This window comes from Abramis brama (assembly GCF_963993115.1).
Source record: "Abramis brama genome assembly, chromosome: 1".
In the NCBI taxonomy this organism is placed as follows: Eukaryota; Metazoa; Chordata; class Actinopteri; order Cypriniformes; family Leuciscidae; genus Abramis; species Abramis brama.
Window position 1 is genome coordinate 48,680,025 of NC_139963.1, and position 21,008 is coordinate 48,701,032.

At 35.8% G+C, this 21,008-nt stretch overlaps 2 protein-coding genes across 4 annotated transcripts; both read left to right on the forward strand.

Moving 5' to 3' along the window:
- The first annotated feature begins 2,285 nt into the window (after positions 1 to 2,285).
- On the forward strand, positions 2,286 to 8,879 carry polr3h (polymerase (RNA) III (DNA directed) polypeptide H). 3 transcript variants are annotated; one of them, XM_084112308.1, is made up of 7 exons: positions 2,286 to 2,469; positions 2,549 to 2,702; positions 4,932 to 5,028; positions 5,126 to 5,212; positions 6,556 to 6,619; positions 7,142 to 7,376; positions 8,414 to 8,870. In XM_084112308.1, the coding sequence occupies exons 1-7, from the start codon at positions 2,393 to 2,395 to the stop codon at positions 8,462 to 8,464; spliced, it is 765 nt and encodes a 254-aa protein (XP_083968434.1). In that variant the 5' UTR covers positions 2,286 to 2,392; the 3' UTR covers positions 8,465 to 8,870. The 3 variants fall into 3 exon arrangements, with proteins under 3 accessions (XP_083968434.1, XP_083968433.1, XP_083968435.1); XM_084112307.1 differs by having other exon boundaries at positions 2,287 to 2,469; positions 2,543 to 2,702; positions 8,414 to 8,879; XM_084112309.1 differs by having other exon boundaries at positions 2,324 to 2,469; positions 2,557 to 2,702.
- Positions 8,880 to 9,291: 412 nt separating this feature from the next.
- csdc2b (cold shock domain containing C2, RNA binding b) lies at positions 9,292 to 20,898 on the forward strand. The gene is made up of 4 exons (XM_084113426.1): positions 9,292 to 9,479; positions 13,324 to 13,550; positions 17,301 to 17,423; positions 19,153 to 20,898. The coding sequence occupies exons 2-4, from the start codon at positions 13,372 to 13,374 to the stop codon at positions 19,313 to 19,315; spliced, it is 465 nt and encodes a 154-aa protein (XP_083969552.1). The 5' UTR covers positions 9,292 to 9,479; positions 13,324 to 13,371; the 3' UTR covers positions 19,316 to 20,898.
- Positions 20,899 to 21,008: the final 110 nt, after the last annotated feature.

Consider the following 21,008-nt stretch of genomic DNA (forward strand, 5'->3'; position numbering starts at 1 on the left):
TCGTTAGCAAATTATTTAAAATAAAATATTGTATTCTCTTGACAATGGTTTTATTGTCATAATATAGATCTGTGCACAATCCACGCGGATTAATAAGCGGTTATCAAGTTTTATAAAATGCTCTAAAGTCAAGAAACTATAAAAAAAATATTATACTCGTATTACAGACGAATGAAGCAATGTTTACTTTTAATAAAGAATGTTTTTACTAGGCCTATTTTATTATCTATAATTTTAACTTTTATTTGTCTCAGAGATATTCCTGTTTCAACAACCGCCGGTTTATGTTTATTTTACTTCGTCTCTAATTAATTTGGCGAAGTAATGTTTCCATCTGTGAGGCTGTGCTGCGGAAGGCTAAAAATAAAAGATGTCATAGCAACAATGTAGCTATTGGCTGGGAAACGCGAGGAGCGGCTGGCCATTGGTCGAGAGCAGCGTCCACTCAGCAGGGGGCGTGGTGACGTTTGCTTAAGCGTGTGCGACGTGCATTATGGGAATTGGAGTTTCCAAAGAACATAACAAAGCAATATAGGCTACATGCTATTGCAAAGTGATTATATAAACTTAAAAGCGCCTATGAAAATTAAATGTAACTTGACCTCATCCTAAAAACTCAAACACAAATAATTAAGTGCATAAGAAAATTATCGGTAACACTTTACAATAAGGTTAATTAGTTAACATTAGCTCATGTATACTAACATTGAACAATACATTTGTTACAGTATTTACAGTATCTTTGTTAATGTTAGTTAATAATAAACAGCTGTTCATGTTAGTTCACAGTGCATTAACTAATGTTAACAAATACAACCTTTGATTTTAATAACGTATTAGTAAATGTTGAAATTAATATTAACTGAGATTAATAAATGCTGAAGAAGTATTGTTCATTCTTAGTTCATGTTAACTAAGGTAGTTAACTAATGTTAACTTATGAACCTTATTGTAAAGTGTTACCAAATGATCTTGTCATGTTTGTTCACTAAATATCTCAGAAACTCAACAGATGTCTCATAATTCGTACTATAAGACAGTGTAATGAATTATTTCAGTCATAATGTTCTCATGCTTACCAAAATATCCTATCTGTTGTAAAACTGACATTTTAATAGCTGGTGCTGCACTGAACCAAGCGTCTAAACATTTACACAGTCTCTGATCTGTTTCTGACAGACTAAACTGTGTTAATAAACATGTTTTTCAGCAGTGCCCTCTGCTAATGCTAACTATACTGCGTGGTTGATGGATCTCAGGTCTTTTAGAAGCAGAAGGTTTCAGTAAGAGCTGCACAAACACTGGAAGGAGCATTTAAAAGACTGCAGATATGTAAACATATGAATTAGCCAAAAGAAGAGTCAAAGGAGGGCATTTAAAGGGATATTGCGTTAAAAATGAAAGTAGGCCATTCACTCACCCTCAAGTTGTTCCAAACCTTTATGAATTTCTTTGTTCTGCTGAACACAAAAGAAGATGTTTTGAAGAATGTCGGTAATCAAACAGTTGTGGGCACCATTGACTTCCATAGTATTATTATTATTATTATTATTATTATTATTTATCCATACAATGGACGTTAATGGGGACCAGAAACTGTTTGATTACCGACATTCTTCAAAATATCTTCTTTTGGGTATGTATGATTTTCATTTTTGGGTGAACTATCCCTTTAAATACAATGCTTTTTTAAAATAAGTCACAATGCCTTAAAAATAGTTGCAACTATAAGACGTTTATGGCATATGACTTTAATATCTGACAAATCTTAGAGATAAAATCACCACCTATAAAACAGAAATTAGCCTAACAAAGTTACAATACATAAAATTCTGAAATGAACTACAGTGTATGCTATTTTATTATAGCCTAAGTTTTACAGGATAGGATAATAATTTTAAATAGCCTATGCATCAACATCTTTTTAGAAAATAAAAAGATGGTTTTATTATTATTATTGAACACAAAAATATACAGAATGACAATATATTACATGCCCAGGAGCAAGAAAATAATGTACCCTTTTAAAAGATTCAGTTTTCACAGCTTTCATACTAGAAGATGCATGCTGATTTTTACATCTTCGAGAAAAAGGTTGAAGAAAAGCTTATTCTTACTAAATTTACACTTATGTATAACATATTTAGCCTATAAGAACAAAATAGGACTGAATAAATAATAAATAAATAAAAACCATAAGAATCTTCTCTCTCATAATGTGTATAATAACCAAGAATAACATTTTATAATAAAAAGAGGGTACTTTTTTTTCAGAATGTTGTCGCGCGTCAGTGCCGTAAAGCGCCAGCCGCTGTCGTGATTCGGCACATGTGTAGCTGTTGTCATGCCGTGCGCTCAAATCATGACTGATTATAGATTATTAATAGAGTAAATGTATAAACTGGAGCAGCTGGATAACATCGGTCTGCACACACACACGGGCTGCCGGAGTTTCGGGAGGACTGAGAGGTAAGAACAACATCACGTACAGAGAGTGACAGATTCATAAATCAGTAGCTGATAGATGCTGTCTATGTGTCAGTTTGAGATCATCAGCGGGTTCACGGTTCGGGTTCTGGTTGTGGTTGAGGATGTTCGTGCTGGTGGAGATGGTGGACACGGTCCGAATTCCTCCGTGGAGTTTCCATCGGCAGCTGAACGACGCGATCGCCGAAGAGCTCAACAAGAAACTCGCCAACAAGGTGAAGAGAGACACTCAGCACACATATTACTGAGCCATGCTTCAAAACAAATGCTTCCAGTTCTTCTTCTTCCTTGATGTTTAACGGCTAAATGCCTCCTGTGTTGGAGAGATAATTACTTTTAAAGGTAATGGATTACAATATTGCGTTATACTCACTGAAAAAGTAACTCATTCCGGTAAGGAAAGTAATGCGTTACGTTACTTTCGCGTTACTTTTTCTAGCTGGGCTTGCTTGTTTGTTTTTCAAATGAAGGTCAGCAGCAAAGACATTAGTTAATAAGTGAGATTGAAGTGATTAAATACATGAAGTACATTATTTAACATAATTCTTGGAGATTTTCGTAATTTGCATTTTTAATTTGAGTAATTTGACTTTGCATTTTACTTATTTGATAACGATTTTAAAAAGTATTTCAAAACTATTTCATCTTCATCTTGCTTTCAATAAGAAAGCAAGACCATTTCAATTTGCAATGTCTTTAATTTGTACTCAAGCCTAATTGATGTATAAATTAATTTCTTACCCTCTTGTTCTTTTTTGCTGTCGTTTTCCTCCTATCTTTCATATTTTTATTTTTATGATGTTGGCAAATTTATTAACTTTTTTTCTTGTATTTCTTGTAATGCTTTTATTGTCGTAAACTAGATCTGTGCAGAACCCACATTGATTAATACAACCCGTTCACAACCCGGAGTGATAAGCGGTCATAGGTTTTATAAAATGCTCTAAAGGCATGAAACTTAAAAAATATCTATGTTATTATACTCGTTTTACAGACGAATGAAGCAATGTTTACTTTTAATATAGAATGTTTTAACCATTTTATTCTGTAAATGTAAAAATGCACTCAATCAGATTTATGTGACAAATGCTTTCGCTCTCAATATTATTTATTTATTTTTCCTAAAAAATACCTAAATAGAGTACAAAAGAGGAAGGTGTAAGCTGCAAACATTGGAAAAAAAACAGCTACATGTAAATGTTGTAGGAAGGATCCTCAGAATGTATTAAAGAGCTTCACTTCATTAAAAAAAAAAAATGTTCATGACATAATTAAATATTTGATCACTTACGGTACGTTCACACGGGGCGTCAGCGTCAACGCTTCCCATTGACTTTGAATGGGTGACGTCAAGCGTTGCCGAAAAGAATTGTGGATCCGTCGGCGGCGCTTCACTGGCGTTGCTCGCGGCAGAAGTTGAGAATTTTTCAACTTCTGCCGCGAGCAACGCCAGTGAAGCGCCGCCGACGGAAGCGTCAGCCAATCAGATCGCTCTATGCAAATACAGTAGCCAGGCGGCAGCCAATCACGTTCATCCTGTTCAAGAGCAGCAAACTGAGGATAAATTTTAAAATGGAGGAGAAACTAATTATTGCGGTGGGCAATCACCCGGTCCTTTATGACCATTGAATGACAATGAAGCTTGTTGTTGAGTTCCTGTCTAATTTCATTGGCTGACGCTGCTATGACCATGGCGTCAGTGCCAAACTTCAGCCACGCCTTCCGTCAAGCGTTGACGCTGACGACCCGTGTGAACGTACCGTAACCCCTGAACTGTCACCCCCTTTTTTTTTTTTGCATAGACATGAAAATCACTATCCAAACTTAAATTGTTGTAATTCAAGAATGCTTTGGACTATAGACCTATGGCTGGTCTTGTTTGTTTTTTTTTTGTTTTTTTTAAGACGACATTTGGCAGATTATTATAAATTATGAAAGTGAAACAGAAAAAAAGTTATAGAAGTTTGAGTTCATGAAAATGTATAAATATATTTTTTTATATTTAATATAAAATATACATTTTACAAAATATGTTTTACTCTAAAACTGCAAGAAAATCAAATCCATAAATCTGAACAAGTTGTTCCAAATTTTAGGTTGATATATAAAAAAAAACCCATTTTATTTGGGCGCAGTACCAAACTTTTTCACTAGATGACAACCAGACTCCATTAATGCCAATATAAGGGCAGAATTTATTTCCACATATGTTTTGAGTGCTCTGAATCATGTATTTCCATAATTTTTATACAATTTATGACATCCTATTCGGAAGTAGTATGGGTGGTTTGGCAGTATTTGATTTAAATTCAACCTCTAATAAATGCATAAAAAGAGCATAAGCTTTCAAATGATACATAGTTTGTCAATATTACTTTTGACCATTACCATGACCATTTACCATTATCTCCTGATCCCGTCTGAACTCCTCCATGTGTCTGCAGGTGGTGTATAATGTGGGCTTGTGCATCTGTCTGTATGACATCACTAAACTGGAGGATTCCTACATCTTTCCTGGAGACGGAGCGTCTCATACTAAAGGTACAAGCGTCATAGCAACAGCGTCATAGCAACATCATAACTCACTGCATTCAGGCGGTCGAGCAAAACCTCTCCCTCTCTCTCTTATCTCCTGCAGTTCACTTTCGATACGTGGTTTTCCACCCGTTCCTGGACGCGATCCTGGTGGGAAAGATCAAAGGCTGCAGTGCCGAGGGTGTTCACGGTGAGAGAGGCCACACTAAACACCCATGATGCTTTGCTCTCGCACTGATGCCAGGGTTGTTATAGTTAACGAAAACCATGTAAAAAACTTTGAAAAAACTTATATTTATTTAAAAATGATATATATATATATATATATATATATATATATATATATATATACAGTGCAATGCATAAGTGAATACACCCATGCTAAAGTTGACTAAAAAGAGGAATAAAAAATCATATTTTGGAAATTGAACTTAATGCCTTAATTTAAAAAATTAGGAAAAATCCAACCTTTAAGGACACCAATTTTCTTTGTGAATGAATAATGTATCGTAAATAAATAAATGTTCTTCCTTAAAATACATGGTGCATAAGTGAGTACACCCCTATGTTAAATTCCCATAGAGGCAGGCAGATTTTTATTTTTAAGTATTTTTTTAAAAAAAAATTTAGGATACTATGCATCCTGATAAAGTTCCCTTGGCCTTTGGAATTAAAATAGCCCCACATCATCACATAGCCTTCACCATACCTAGAGATTGGCATGGGGTACTTTCCATAAGATCATCTCTCAATGCAAATCAAACTAGCTATTAGGCTAACTGAAATAAAACCATGCCAATCTCTAGGTATGGTGAATGCTATGTGATGATGTGGGGCTATTTTAATTCCAAAGGCCAAGGGAACTTTATCAGGATGCATAGTATCCTAAAAAAAAATATAAAAAAATACTTAAAAATAAAAATCTGCCTGCCTCTATGGGAATTTAACATAGGGGTGTACTCACTTATGCACCATGTATTTTAAGGAAGAACATTTATTTATTTACGATACATTATTCATTCACAAAGAAAATTGGTGTCCTTAAAGGTTGGATTTTTCCTAATTTTTTAAATTAAGGCATTAAGTTCAATTTCCAAAATATGATTTTTTATTCCTCTTTTTAGTCAACTTTAGCATGGGTGTATTCACTTATGCATTGCACTGTATATCATTCAACTCTACTAAAATAACTAAATAAATATATTTAAATAAAAAAAATTTATACAAATATTTTGCTGCTAAAATTGACAATTACTAAACCTTTCGTTAAAATTTATGGAAAATATACAATTTAATTTAAAATGAAAGTGATACTAAAACAACACTGTCAAATGAGTTCATTTACATGCTCATTGTTACAGTTCATCTTCATAGTCAAGCCTTTATTCCAGGAGATTTGGAACATTAGAACTCCGTTTAACGGAATAATGCCTTAATTGGAATTTAGCACCTGCTTGGAAATGGAAAAATTCAAAAATCATTGGAAAATGATTATATTGGTAAATGATCAGTTTATGTGTGTTGATTCCACAGTGAGCCTCGGATTCTTTGATGACATCATAATCCCGCCGGAGTCGCTACAGCAACCAGCTAAATTGTATCCTGAATTACCACTTCTAAAACTCATTTAATATTTTTGTATATATTATATACATTTAATGTAATTTAGATAGATAGATAGATAGATAGATAGATAGATAGATAGATATTAGGGCGGTGCAGTGATTAATCGCGTCCAAAATAAAAGTTTGTGTTTACATACTATAGTATATATAAATACACACCCATGCATATTTTATATGCTACACCATATATATACAATATATATATTTAATTATATATATATATATTAAATATTTGCATGTATATACTGTAAATATATTTATATATAATTTATATTATATATGAATATTTTTTTATATAAATAATACATTTTTCTTAAATATATACATGCATGTGTGTATATACAAAATAATTATACACTGTACACACACATATATTATGTAAACACAAACTTTTATTTTGGATGCGATTAATCGTTGCACCGCCCTAATAGCTGTAAATGACCTGAAGTGAGTTTGTCTACCCATCATGCACTGTTCCTTCACGGTTGGCGCAGTGACGATGCGGAGCAGGTGTGGATGTGGGAGTACGAGACGGACGAGGGCACTCACGACCTCTACATGGACCAGGGCGAAGAGATCCGCTTCCGGGTCGTGGACGAGGTGTTCCTCGACACGTCTCCCACCGGTCCCAGCACAGAGAAGGAAGCGCCGAGCGCAGCCGGCTCCACAGCGCCGCCCACAGGAGTGGAGGACACCACACCGCAGAAAGAGGCTCCATACACACTCATAGTGAGAAGATTAGGAACAAAATATACTTACAATGACTTTAAACCTGTTCCATCCACTTTTTCCCTTTGGAATAACATCCCAGCTAACTGGGAATATTCTGGCAAGGTTACGAACGAACGTTCTTCCAGTAACATTACTAGAATGTTCGCTCAAAGTAAATACAGTCAAACCAAAATTTATTCAGACACCTTCAACATTTCTCAACATTCTTCAACATTTAATTCGCTATCGTTTAGAAAATGGTAATAAGATACGACAGGAACTCAAAGTTAGAGTTATCAAATTAGTTGATATTTCAGTGGTTTTGTCCATCCTTCTGTTAGACTGTCTCTCAGATGAATCAGGTTGAATATCTGTCAGCTGTTGAATTTAACTACACAATTAGCTATATATTAATACCAATTTAGCTCAACCAATGACCAAGCAATGCTTCACTTTGTCCAGTCTGTGTGTAAAAAGGTCGCATTAGCAATTAAAGAAAAAACACTTCAGCAAAACATGGTCAGGTCAAAGTGTCTGAATAATTTTTGGTCCCAAATTTGTATAAATTTTACTGATAGTCATTGTATAAAGAAGTTTTGGCTATAATATGTCACAGTTTACTTTATTTTGCTGCAGCTTTATATTGCTGCAGGGCACTATAGTTAATTAATGTAAGTGAGGATCACTTACATTAATGAACTATAGTGCCCTGCACCCACTAGTAAAACAATATAAAATATTATATCTGGTGTCTCTGAATGATGTTTGGTTTGACTGTATCTGGACTTTAATAACGTTTTCAAAATGTAAACACAAAACTATATTAAACATTATTCTGCAACATTTTAGTTGAACGTTTAGTGAGCAACATGATAAAACTGAACATCCCGTGAATGTTTTCTCTAATTCTCACGCAATCAAGAAAAACATGTTGAACGTTCCCAGAAATAATGTTTTCGTATGGGACCGTTAGCAAAACCATATTTCGGTCAGCCTGGGTGTGTTGATAAATTGCTGATAACAAGGCCACTAACGTCTGTTCTTTTCTTTGGCAGGGATCCGTTAGTGAACCGGGTCTGGGTCTTTTGTCCTGGTGGAACAGTTAACAGTCTCTTCTGTGATTATAAACTGAGAAACATCAGTTCAGATTTCCACAACACTCGTTTACTCCTTCATGAACTCCAGCTCTGTGGACCAATCAGTGAGCAGATGCTGCTGACCAATCGGAGACACTTAACGAAGAGTCATTTGAAATGATTCAGAAGGGATTATTGTGTTGTAGTTCTGCTGTTGTTTAGAGGATTGAGATAATTTGAGTTTAATTACTTTTTTGTTGAGACCTACAGAGTTTACTTTATAGATAAATACATTTTTATTTGAAAAACAAAAACAAATCAATGTTTAGCTTCAAATAATGTCTTTTTGACGCTGAATTTAAGATTTTTGTGAGGTCATGTATATGTTTTTTTGATTTTTGGTTTGTTTTGGAAAATTTGAATATAAAAATATTTACAAAAGACTAAAGTGTTGTTGTTATATAATAATAATTAAAAAAAAATATATAAATATATATATATATATATATATATATATATATATATATATATATATATATATATTGTATTATTTTAGGTAACACTTTATTTTACAGTGTCCTTGTTACATTATGTTACATGTACTTACCATAGTAAGAACAATAAATTATAATTGCATAATTACATGCAGCTAACCATCAACCTAATCCTACCCTAACCCTAAAGTAAGTAGCCTACATGTAGTTGCCTAATATTACTCAGATCTTAAATATATAATTACACTGCAACAATGACACCTTAAAATAAAGTGTAACCATTTTTTATTTATTTTAAATGTATTGTTTTCATTGATTCTGTCAGCTGACTTCTGTTTACATAATCTCTCGTGACATTATGATAGTTCTCTGACGGGAGTGACTCATTTTCCGGGATTCGGTGACGTTGCCTCAGTAAACGCGTCGGTTCTCCCGGTAAACGCGTGTTAACAGGGATCTCCTCCATCACACGATCCTGACTGCGGATTCACACTTCATCTTATATAACTGCGGTCGACAGGACGGGACAGAAGCATCTGCGAACTCGAGCTGTAAGTTTCTGCATTTGGTCCATTTATTCTAGCACGTTTCCATCTTATTATGCATTTATTCCCGCAATGCGTGAGCTATTATTAAAATAACTATATAATCTAAAATCAAATAGCCTACTATTATTAGTGCTTGTATACATTTTAGGGGTCCTGTCTCCTACCTTTTGTTCAGAGCACCGGCCGTACGTGCTTTAAAACTTAACATGCACGCTCCCTATATAGACAGCATGTTTGTAAGTACTTAGGTAGCCTATTATATTGTGTTATATTAATAATCGCACATATAATGCTTTCAAAATGCTGTCTAGCAAGTCAGCCGACGAGGTTTTGAGGATCAATCCCTGCCCTCCATCAAGAACATTCTAGAATCGGGTGACGCTGACTTGAACGGAACCTGGAAAAATAATAGCATAATTCAAACGTTCCTTAACGTACGTGTCGTTTCTGCAATCTGGTCATTTTTCCCGCGGTATTTCGGGTCAGAATTCCATCGCGTCATAACACTAGTTCTGTCTCTTATTCTTACTTTAAGTGATGTAATTTCACATTTGGTCCAGTTTTAGCACAAAAGTAGGACAGTGATTGAGGATCTTATGATGTTTCTTTCGCTGTGACTTGGAATTTCATAGCCTACGTGATGATGACGGTGTAAAGTCGCGTGTTGCATAATAACAGCAGAACCAGCGACTCTGACGTCACGAGGACAGATTTCCGCGTCACTGCGCACGAACCCGTAGAAATGATAAATAAACTTCTGACAACTGATGTACAGTTTGGTTTAATCTCTCTCCTATAGCCTACAGAACTGCATACTTATTAACCCCCTGTAGCCTAATACATCCCAATTTGTGTGCATGTGCACTATTATGCCGTTGTAGACTAGTGTGTTCATACTGAAGATTCCAACAATAAGTGCACTTCAAATACCCGGATGAAGCACTTATTAAGTGTGGAATATTAAATTATAAACTAGCTGTCTAAACGTCATACTCTAAACAGTGTAGTAGGCTACATAGTGTGTAAAGTTCATTGTGTATAGTTTGTAATTTGGGACACGTATATGCTTATTATTAAATAAACTATGCAAGAGTCATCTACTTATAATTCAATCATAAACTTTTCAAACAGTAGATAGTATGCTACATTGTTGCATGACCTCATTATACTGTACGTTTAATTAAGTAATTAATCTCAGATAAAACATTTACATTGCTTTTTAATCCATTTTTATAAAAGCTGCAATTAAGCAATCAAAATAGACATGTTAAGTGTAATGTCTTATTTAAATTTTTTATGCTGGAAATATAAGGTCATGTCAAGTGCACTGCATTGTGGGGTACAGTATCTAACATACATACTGCACAATACACATTCAGGCTCCTACAGATATAATATGCTAGTAGACTAATAATAATAATATGAGGATTAATGAATAAGGATTTCAGTGCTATGTTGAAAAAGTGATGAACGGAGTCTAGCAACATTACGCAAATGAAATAATGCAATATGTATTAATAATATGAGAGCCAAAATAAAGCAAACCATTGTATAACACAAAGAATTTTCACTTGAGTGGAAATACTAACTGGGCAGTTATCAATAAACAGCACAAAAGACTGAGATTTAGAGAAAGTAGACCCAGACCCAAAAAGAAGAACCTCTGTTTTGTTAGTATTAAGCTTAAAAAAAATTGTTGAGGGTTTCATGTGTTACATAATTAAAAGCAGTCCCAACACTGACCCCTGTGGAACACCGTGAGTAACTGAGACTCCCAGGTGAATAGGGTAAAAAAAAAACTAATAGATATTACCATACTTCACCAGTTGATTGATTACATTAATAATTGCAAACACATTTTTTGTATTACAAGTTTTCTGAAATGTTATGTTTAAATGGCGTGTTATCTTATTAAATCTGCACTAATTTGCATAGATTTCTAGAACTAAAATCTGAACATTGGATGAAGTCAGGTTCAACATTCTTGTTTAATTTTTTTTATATATATATTAGAGTCAACAGTTTAAAGGTTGTATCAGTGATTTCAGGCCCAAACATAAATGATCACATTCATCTATTCTTTCCTAACGATCCGCTAGCTGCCCGCCCCATAAGCAGGCCGTCTCTGAAAAAAAACGCGTCTCTGTAGGCAGCCTAGGCTCTGAGATCTGAACACAAAAACAATTGGTTTCACCAACCACTCAAAACCAAAATAAATAGTGTTCCAACCAATCACCGACAGGGGGAGGGTGTTGTGAGGTTTTGAGCCAACTTCTTCTTCAGCTCCGACTTCGCGGGCAGCCGTGCACGAGCACAAAACCTTACAAGAGATAGGAGATTTCTGGCTCAGTGTAGGAGGAAAAACTCATTTTGAGAAAACGGCCTTTAAAGAAATAGGGCCCTATCTTGCACCCAGCGCAATTGACTTTGTACACCGACGCATGTATCATTCCTATTTCTCACCCGACGCACAGCAACAGTCGGTAAATTAGGGAATGAACTTGCGCTCCCGGGGGCGGTGCAGCGAAAAGAGGAGGCGTGTTCCAGCGCAAACGTTCCCTGGTGCTATTTTGCCGTTTCAGAAAACAATTCCGCCACTGACAAGGAAAAACCTAGTCTAAAGTCAGTGGCGCGTTATTCAGATACTATTTTAAGGGTGCATGCTTGGCCATAATGTAGTGTGTGCACAATACGCATACACTTTGCTTCTCTCATCTACACACAAACACAGCAGTTGCCATTTTTGCAAACCATACATAATTACAAGGAAAAATATTCCACATGAGGGAAATCATTGTGGTGTCCATGAAGATGTGAAAAAATATAAATCTAGCTTACACATTTACCCAAATTATTATACGCCTGTTTAACCGAAGCTAATTTGGGTGGGTTTCTCCCGTCCCCAATGTCACTTCTCTGTCTTTTACGGCCCTGACGAGAACGTCGGTCTCCTCGGCTGTGAGCTGCTCCTGGCGTGCGCCTGCCAAATCCGCCGTTATAATAGCAATCCGCCAAGCGTGCCTGCTCTTAAAGGGAATGTCGCTCTGATTGGTTTATTTCATGTTACGCCCAAACCACACCTATGAGTAATGTAGCTACTTCAGACCAACCCATTTTAGATTTGCATCAGATTTGTGAGATCCGACAAAGTTACTTGCGTTTCACGTTTCAGATCGTTAAAATAGGCCCCATATACTGTAATTGAAATCTACAGACACAAATAGATAAAGTGCTCTAAAAGATACATTTAAAAGTGTATTTGGATGTTTTCTTTCCACTAGTCTGGAAAAAAAACACTTTATGAAAAAGCCAAAAAGCCCAAAATCTCAAAATTGGCCGATGCATGAAAAAACACTGTTGCCTGTAGTGTCTCGCCTTAATCTGTGCAAACTGTTTTCTGTTACTTAATAGGATGAAAACCAAAGAAGTTTTCATGTAGTATAGTAGTATGAAATAGTCTTTTAATGTAGAAGTGACAAAAATACACAAGTGGTGTATAGTTCACTCTGATCTTGGAGCGGTTCCTTGGTTTCTTTAAGGCCTCTATGAACACAATGCAGGTTTTGTGCGTGAGGAACTGGGCACGCACCCTAGCGCCCCGGGCACAAACTGTCTTGCATGTAAACTCACACACACACACACACACACAGAGCCTTTGTGCGGGGCAGGGCAGAGTAAAGCTGTGTTGCTGCATGTCGTTACACACAGAACAATCTGTGCCCCTGCAAATAAAAAACAGAGCAAAGTACGCATGCAAAGTGTTGGCCAATAAATACACAGTTTAATGTGCGTCACTGAGAGTAGTCTTGCGCTGGATGCCTGAGTTTAGTGTTTCTCTCTCCGACAGCAGGTCGTGTTCTGTAAGGATCTGGAAAGCATTCAGAGAGACCGGATCATGGCGGACCCGGAGCTGTCGTCCCCGACGGACCCGTCCCTGCGCTCTCCGCGCTCGGCGCCACTGTCGCTGTCGTTCCCGTTCCTGCGCGAGGGAAGCCACGTCTGGGACAGAGCCACGCCGCAGCCCGGGGAGTTACCGAGCCCCCTGCCCACCAAACGCACGCGCACCTACTCCGCGTAAGTCAAGCACACACGAGTCACAAACCTGAAAACTTTACATGCTGAACAAACATTGAGTGTATGTTTACACGACAACGATATGCTTAAAACGGAGAAGGTTTTCCTTTCCTACAGACGATCCCCGTTCACATGGATCCGTGAAAATGAATAAAAACGCTGTATTCTGCTGCCAGGCCATTAGATGGCGATGAAACACTATAGACTGAACACGTAATACGCATGTGGATGACATCATTAGCTACGTTTACATGGACACAATCGGAATGAAATCAATCCGATTGATGAATCCGAACAAGGTGTTTACATGAATGATAAATAAAGTAATTGGGTTGATGTGCGCGTTTATATGTCACAAGTTTCAAATCGGATCTGATGTTTTGACATGCGCACACTGCACGAATATACAGAGTTTCCCGCTGTTCGCGCATAAATATTCTCATCTATTGGTTCTTTATTTGTTTTAAACAGCAGACGTAATATTAATTCGTCTCTGGTAATAATTTAGAGCATATTAACCGTTTTGCCGTGCTGCTTATTGATCACGCAGTAAAAATGCCCCTCCCCGCGGCCAAAACCATATGTCTGTGGATGAGAATCCAAAACAAGCACTGGTGGGACGTCGTCCTCCTTCACTTCACAGACGCGCGAGTGAAATGAGAATTTTAGAATGACGGGAAACTTATTAATATGACACTTTATTCAACAGGAAGAACAGCTCATACGTCATTACGCTAGTTAACGTCATTGCACATGCGCAGTCCTTTCAGTTTCGGTTTTCAATCCGATCAAGTGTTTACATGTTCTCTCGATCGGATTACAAAAGGGATAAACCACCCCTTTCAATCCGATCGAAATTTCATTTGGATCGAGCTCAATTGGATCGATTAAGGTGTTAACATGAAGGTTTTTTAGTCCGATTGAGCCGTCAATCCGATTATAAGTGTCCATGTAAACGCAGCTATTGTCTTTAGTGATTCACGTTTTTGTTGTTTACACGGAGACCAAGTTTTTGTTGTTTCAAAAGTTTGCATTTTCAGGCACTCGAAACGCCGTCGTCGTGTAAACGAACGGCCAAAACGCATGAAAAATTTACGTTTTTAGTTAAGAAGAACCATTGCACTATTAACAGGACAATTCACACAGAATGTATTTTTGTGGTCAATAACATGAGACGGAGGTCAGTGGAATGAAGAAAACGCAAGTGCCACGTTTTTTGACGTTTTCTTAATTTTCCGCATTCCGCTCCATCTCGCGCATGTCCGCACAGCTTTCAAAGTATACTCAAGCGCGGATGGACGAGGACAATTGCTTTTTCTCTACTCTAGCCAGAGGGCTGCACTGAGTCATGTCATTTACAGGACATTCGCTTGGAAGGACAGAAGAAGAAAAGCAGCGGATCCGCCATTGAGTGCAGGGTTTAGATTAGAACAAGAGCATGAACTAAAAGTAGAAAACGATGGATAAGGATATGCTGCTTTGTTTACTGTTCTTGGAACAGCTGCTGAGTCCCAATTCGCATACTATCCATCCTAAATAGTATGTGAAACTAGAATTAGTACGTCCCAAATCATAGTATGTTGAAATTAGTATTCCCAAGATACCCGGATGGTCTACTATTTCCGGTTAGAATTCGAAGTGCAGATCAATGCACACTCTAACGGCTAATATTGCCCACAACCCATTGCGTGCGGGAGGGAGGAGCTTTGTGGTGATGGTGGTGATGTAAACATGACAGTCAGACGCAGCAGCGGAGATGCACACTCAGTTTTTAAGTGTAAGAATTCAAATGTTTAACCCTAATTAAAGCTATATTTAACCACACTGACTTATTTGTTGTAATACTGTGGCTGTACAAATGTTAACTTTATCAGTCCAACTAAAAGACACATGGTTACTACACTTTTACTATAGTAAAAGCATGGTTCATTTTCATCGGGGTATTTTTGAGTAGGCTATTATACATAATGATGAAATTAAGTTTAAAATATGTTAAACAATAGTTATACTATAAACTTTAAATATTTTAACTAAAATAAGTAGCTTTCGTTACACACATTGCACACGATTGCACATGAACGTCAGAACCAGCCGCCTCACAAACGACCTGCGTATGGTTAATCTACGACGACGCCCTGCTTCACTCCTCAATTTGGTAGAACACATTGTAAATGTATTGTGGAAAAAACGATGAGGAAAAAAAGATAAAAAGATGGGAATAGTAAATAAAATTATATTGGATGTGAATGAATGAAATGTAAAATGTTCTGTTAACAGTCGCGGTGTGCGTAACTAGGCAACCACGTTCAAGTTCACGTTGCATGACGTCATCGAAGTAAGTCCCAGAACGTGCATACTCTTTTGCTACACACTCAAAAGTATGTACTTTTTCCTCACAAAAAAAGTACATACTTTTAGGTCGTAGTATAAGTAGGCGAATTGGGACTCAGCAAGTGTGTTGTTCTGTATTGCTCTTTCCACACACTTCTTCCACTACTGCACAATACATCACAGCTGCATATTGCCACCTAGTGGACACTTCTGTCTCAACATTCACCTTGCGCATGCGCTGTTGTAAGCGCACCATCCGCGCAGACACAGAAAAGCCCTGCGTTGCGTTAAAAATCGTATACTGTCTGAGTACATTTGAATTTGAACTTACTTCATGATGATGAGTCCGTTCATTGCGTGTGTCACATGACAAATGAACCAAAGACTCGGAAGGAAAAATTAAATATTTATGTTCCCTGTAAATTATCTTTGGCTGCATTATAATGATTTCTTAATTCAAAATATGATCAAGATTGCGAAGGTGGATGTTTTCGGGGAATTTAGCTGTTAAAAGTATAACATTTAAAGCCACTTAAATTACTGAAATGACTCAAATAAAGATCTGTTCATTTTGATGAACGAGATCGAACGAGAGTGTCAGTAAAATGATCCGAATTTCCCATCACTACTTCATAACCATTAAAAAAGTATGTTCAGTATAGTATGAATGTGTGTAGTATGACTGTAACCCGTATGTACGTATGCTCATTCACAAGTTAATAATTTTGTTTATGGGGGGTTTTATTTTCATATATTTCTTATCACTTTTCTTATGACATTGTTGCAGCACCTGTTTTTCACCCTCTGTCTGAACACTATTTTAAGTTATGGTTTCTTTAAAACCCGCCTTCTGAAAAGTGCTGTGTGCTCTGATTGGTCAACCGGCCTCAGTCTGTTGTGATTGGTCCACCGCTTAGAGCTTGTGTCATAAATGTAATGTGCCATAACCGGCGAGTATCATGCGTTTCAGGCAGGTGAGATTCACTGGCTTTGGACCGACTTCAAACTTCGCTGATTGTTCACATGCACAAACAACTATAAGACACTGAATGAACGGTAAAATGTAAAAGAGCATAATGGGCCCCCCTTTTAACTATTTTACAAGGTGGCTATTTCATATAATTTTGTACGAGGCGAACCTGTATACTAATATTTGGGGGAAAAGAAAGCATGAAGGTCCACCTGTAATGAACGTAACCATAACTGGGGCGTAAGCAAATCATACAAAAATGTACAAGTGAGATAGTAGTCCTACTAATTCATATGAATTAGCCACCAATTGGACAAAACATAAACAGCTATATGAGTTGTCCTGAGATTGGTGTGTGTGTGTGTGTGTGTGTGTGTGTGTGTGTTTGTGTGTGTGTGTGTGTGTGTGTGTGTGTGTGTGTGTGTGTGTGTGTGTGTGTGTGTGTGCAGGACTGTGCGCGCAAACGCGGGCCCCGTCTTCAAAGGTGTGTGTAAAGCCTTCTCGCGCTCGCAGGGTCACGGCTTCATCAGACCGGCTCTCGGTGGAGAGGACATCTTCGTGCACATCTCAGAGTGAGTCCAGTTCAACACCAGTACCAGCTCACACACACTGAACCAGCTCCACCTCACACCTCAACATCACGAGTCAGAACAGAGGAAATCTGATTATATCTGACATGCAAAAACATGCATAATACTGTTTAAAGGTAAAACAGCAACAACAATAATATAAAAAATTAATAATATTAGCAATAATAATTATATTAATATATCATATATTTATAATGTTTTATATTTTTATAAATATAATATATAATAATAAAACAGCAAAAGAAGAGAATATAAAGTATTATAATAATAATCATTTTATAAACTAAAAAAACAATATAAGTTATAATTATAATAGTAATTTATATAACAAAAATAAATTATAATAAAAGTAATACATTTCATAAATATAATGATAATAAATATATAATATAAAATAATTATACAAAGAATATATTATTATTATAAAGATAAATAACAATAATTTTATAAATTATACTAATAATAATGATAATAATAGTGATAATTTTATAAAGTATTAGAAGAACAGTAACAATAATTTAAATATAATAATTGTATAAAGAATAATATTAATTATAATAATTTAAATATATAATATTAGCAATAAATAATTATATTAATAATTATTTAAATATTTTATGTAGTTATATATATTTTATATTTATATAAATATAATATATATTTAATAATAAAACAATAGAATATTTTTTAAATATAACTAAATTATATTATTAAAAATATAATAATAATTGTATAAAGTATATTCAAAATAACAACATTTATAATAATTTTATGAAGTATAACAACCATAACAACAATAGTAATTTTATAAATATAAATATAATAATAATGTTAAATAATTATACTAAGTATATTATTTTTATTTTTATTATTTTTATAGTTTTAATAATAATTATTATTTTATAAAGTATACTAATGATAATAATTATTTTATAAAGTATAACAACAACAGTAACAATAATTGTAAAATATAATAGCAATAATTTTATAAACTATAATAATAATATTAATGATAAATTTAATAATCATTTTATAAAATACAATAATAAACATAATACAAAGCATAATAATAATAGTATTATTACATACATATAAAACACAATAATAATACTTTTGACTAAATATTTATTGTCTGTGGTTTTAGAAAATAGAACTTTAAAATAATGTGAGAAATTCCTGTTTTGTTTTCTTAAAGTTTTTTTTGTTAAATCTGTTGAAAAAACAGAAAACTTGATATTCCATTATATTTTTAATAAAAATGATACATTTATCAAGAATATAGTATATTTTTATTAGACATGTCTGATATATGTGCAGTGTGTGATTTAACTGTAGGTCTCACCCTAGCTGAACTTTCACCAGCACAATACTAATCTCTTCTCTGGCCTTCAACATGTGATAGATGTTTCAAAACAGACCGTGCCACCAGTAGGGAGTAGCTAGAAGATTTGATAACAAAAAATGTGGATGAGCTTATTAAAAAGTTCTGGAAAGTGTATGTTTGTGGGCAGACTGAAGATGAAAAGAAGATGAAAACACCTGTATATGAGGTCATTGGTCAAAAACAGAATAAAAACACGACTCTACACTCAATAATCTGAAATATCAGAGTCATTTAGAAGCAAATGTCATGTTTGATTGCAAAAATCACTGTAAATCAATGTGTGTCAATCAAACCGTGTGTTTTCCTGCTGGTGTTTCTCTCTTGCAGTATTGAAGGAGAGTATGTTCCTATGGAGGGGGACGAGGTCACATACAAGGTCTGTGCCGTCCCGCCCAAGAACGTGAAGGTCCAGGCCGTGGAGGTGCTCCTCACGCACCTGAAGCCCGGGACCAAACACGAGACCTGGTCGGGCCAGATCATCAGCTCCTAGAGAGGATTGTTGTGAGAGCAGAGCATCATGGGAGCAAGGCTGATGAAAGTTAAAGGGTGCAGAGAATGTCAGAAGAGTTCAGCCGTCGAAAGGAGACGGGTTGCATTACGGGAACGCTAAGAAACAGACTCGAAACGCAAGCGCACAAATGCAAATACACAACTCACAGGTTTCTGTTGCATTGTTGACGCTCTCAGTGCCAATTCACAGTACTTTTTCTGTTTTAGGCTCAATAGCGTAGGTATTTAAAAGCTTTGTTGCCAATGCTTGTGTTCTTGCGTAGCGTTTGTTTCAGGTTAAACGAGACCTCTGAGATGGAGAGAGATTGTGAAATGATGATTGAACATCCTCAAACTGAACTGTGAACCGAGATCGATTCGAGCGCATCGATCCAGATGCGCACATGCTACACTTGTGACTGGTTTTGGTTCTTATATTTCTGTTTATTTCCAGACAGCAACATATTGTCGGCCCAGATCCGGCCCACATCTGGTACACAGGAAAAACTTGTGTTAAATTAACTGTCCTGGGAGTTTATTTGAGACCACACTCAAGAGTGTTAAAATATGAGTGTTAAATGAACACTGAAGCAGTGTTCAAGTTAATGAGATCATTAAGTGATATTGTTAATTGATTGATGATTGACCATTATTGAAGACACCTGATGTTAACAAGCAGAATCACCAAAGGAGAAAAAGCATAAATTGTAAAGTCACCATTATGATGATCAGTGTTTGCTTTAGTTGGGCTCTTTTTGACCCTTACATTTTTAACTTTAGATTTTGTTTGGGCTGTTGTAACTGAGTTAAGGAATCTATGATGTGGGCCAACACTATGTTGCTGTCTGAGTTTATGCATTCATTTTTGATAATTCTGTGTTAAATTGATGGTAATATAGGTAAATGGTAAAATATCACTGATGTTTTCCAGTAGTGAGAGTTTAGGGGGGCAAATGCTTCATTCTCATTAAAGTTGCAATGCAAAAATCATAATGGTCCTAAAACTAAACGTAAATTTTGGTATGCAAATAATTTTCATTTGATTTCTGGGTGAAATACAAGTCGGACATGATCTTGACGGATTTGGAGGGCTTTGTAACTTTAAGCTCTGTTATAAATGCTGGAACTGAAGCCTCGTAGACTAATATTGCACTTGAAACTTGACAGCCCAAATATAAACTGCCAAACTGACTTCATCTCCCATCTCTGGGAGTCTTTCAGGGTAAAACAAGCAGCATTTTGTAGACAAGCTGAGGAATAACAGTCGGCTAGCAAAAGCATTTAAACAGATTTTCACAGCAAAGATCTTGTGTTATTTTTGCTATATGTGTGTGTGACGTTCATGATGATGTAATGACGGTGATGCACTGTTGCGTTAAATGTTTGGTCACATGATCCGTTGCATGTTCTTGAGTTTGTCTTGTGATTTGATCTTCAGATTTCTGGACCCTCAGTTGTGTTTTAACTGTGATTGTTTTTTTGTTTTTTATTTCTATTTTCAGCACTTTTTAGAGCTCAGATCACTGTGGTCGACGTCCTTTCCTTGTGAACTTTGATGGACTAATAAAATTACTTTATGATTCACATGTTTGTATCTCACTGCAAAGCAAATTATGTAATTAATCATACAAAAAAAACTTTTAACCAAAGCATCTGCACATACACATTACACGTGCAGCATCCATAAACACAGA

What these genes read in the sequence shown, in the direction of transcription:
- polr3h (XM_084112307.1), top strand. Translation starts at nt 2,393, where the DNA reads ATGTATAAACTGGAGCAGCTGGATAACATCGGTCTGCACACACACACG. An exon ending in CTACAGCAACCAGCTAAATT is followed by an intron (nt 6,620 to 7,141) that starts GTATCCTGAATT and finishes CGGTTGGCGCAG; the next exon opens with TGACGATGCGGAGCAGGTGT. An exon ending in AGGCTCCATACACACTCATA is followed by an intron (nt 7,377 to 8,413) that starts GTGAGAAGATTA and finishes TTTCTTTGGCAG; the next exon opens with GGATCCGTTAGTGAACCGGG.
- csdc2b (XM_084113426.1), top strand. Translation starts at nt 13,372, where the DNA reads ATGGCGGACCCGGAGCTGTCGTCCCCGACGGACCCGTCCCTGCGCTCT. An exon ending in CGCACGCGCACCTACTCCGC is followed by an intron (nt 13,551 to 17,300) that starts GTAAGTCAAGCA and finishes GTGTGTGTGCAG; the next exon opens with GACTGTGCGCGCAAACGCGG. An exon ending in ATCTTCGTGCACATCTCAGA is followed by an intron (nt 17,424 to 19,152) that starts GTGAGTCCAGTT and finishes TCTCTCTTGCAG; the next exon opens with TATTGAAGGAGAGTATGTTC.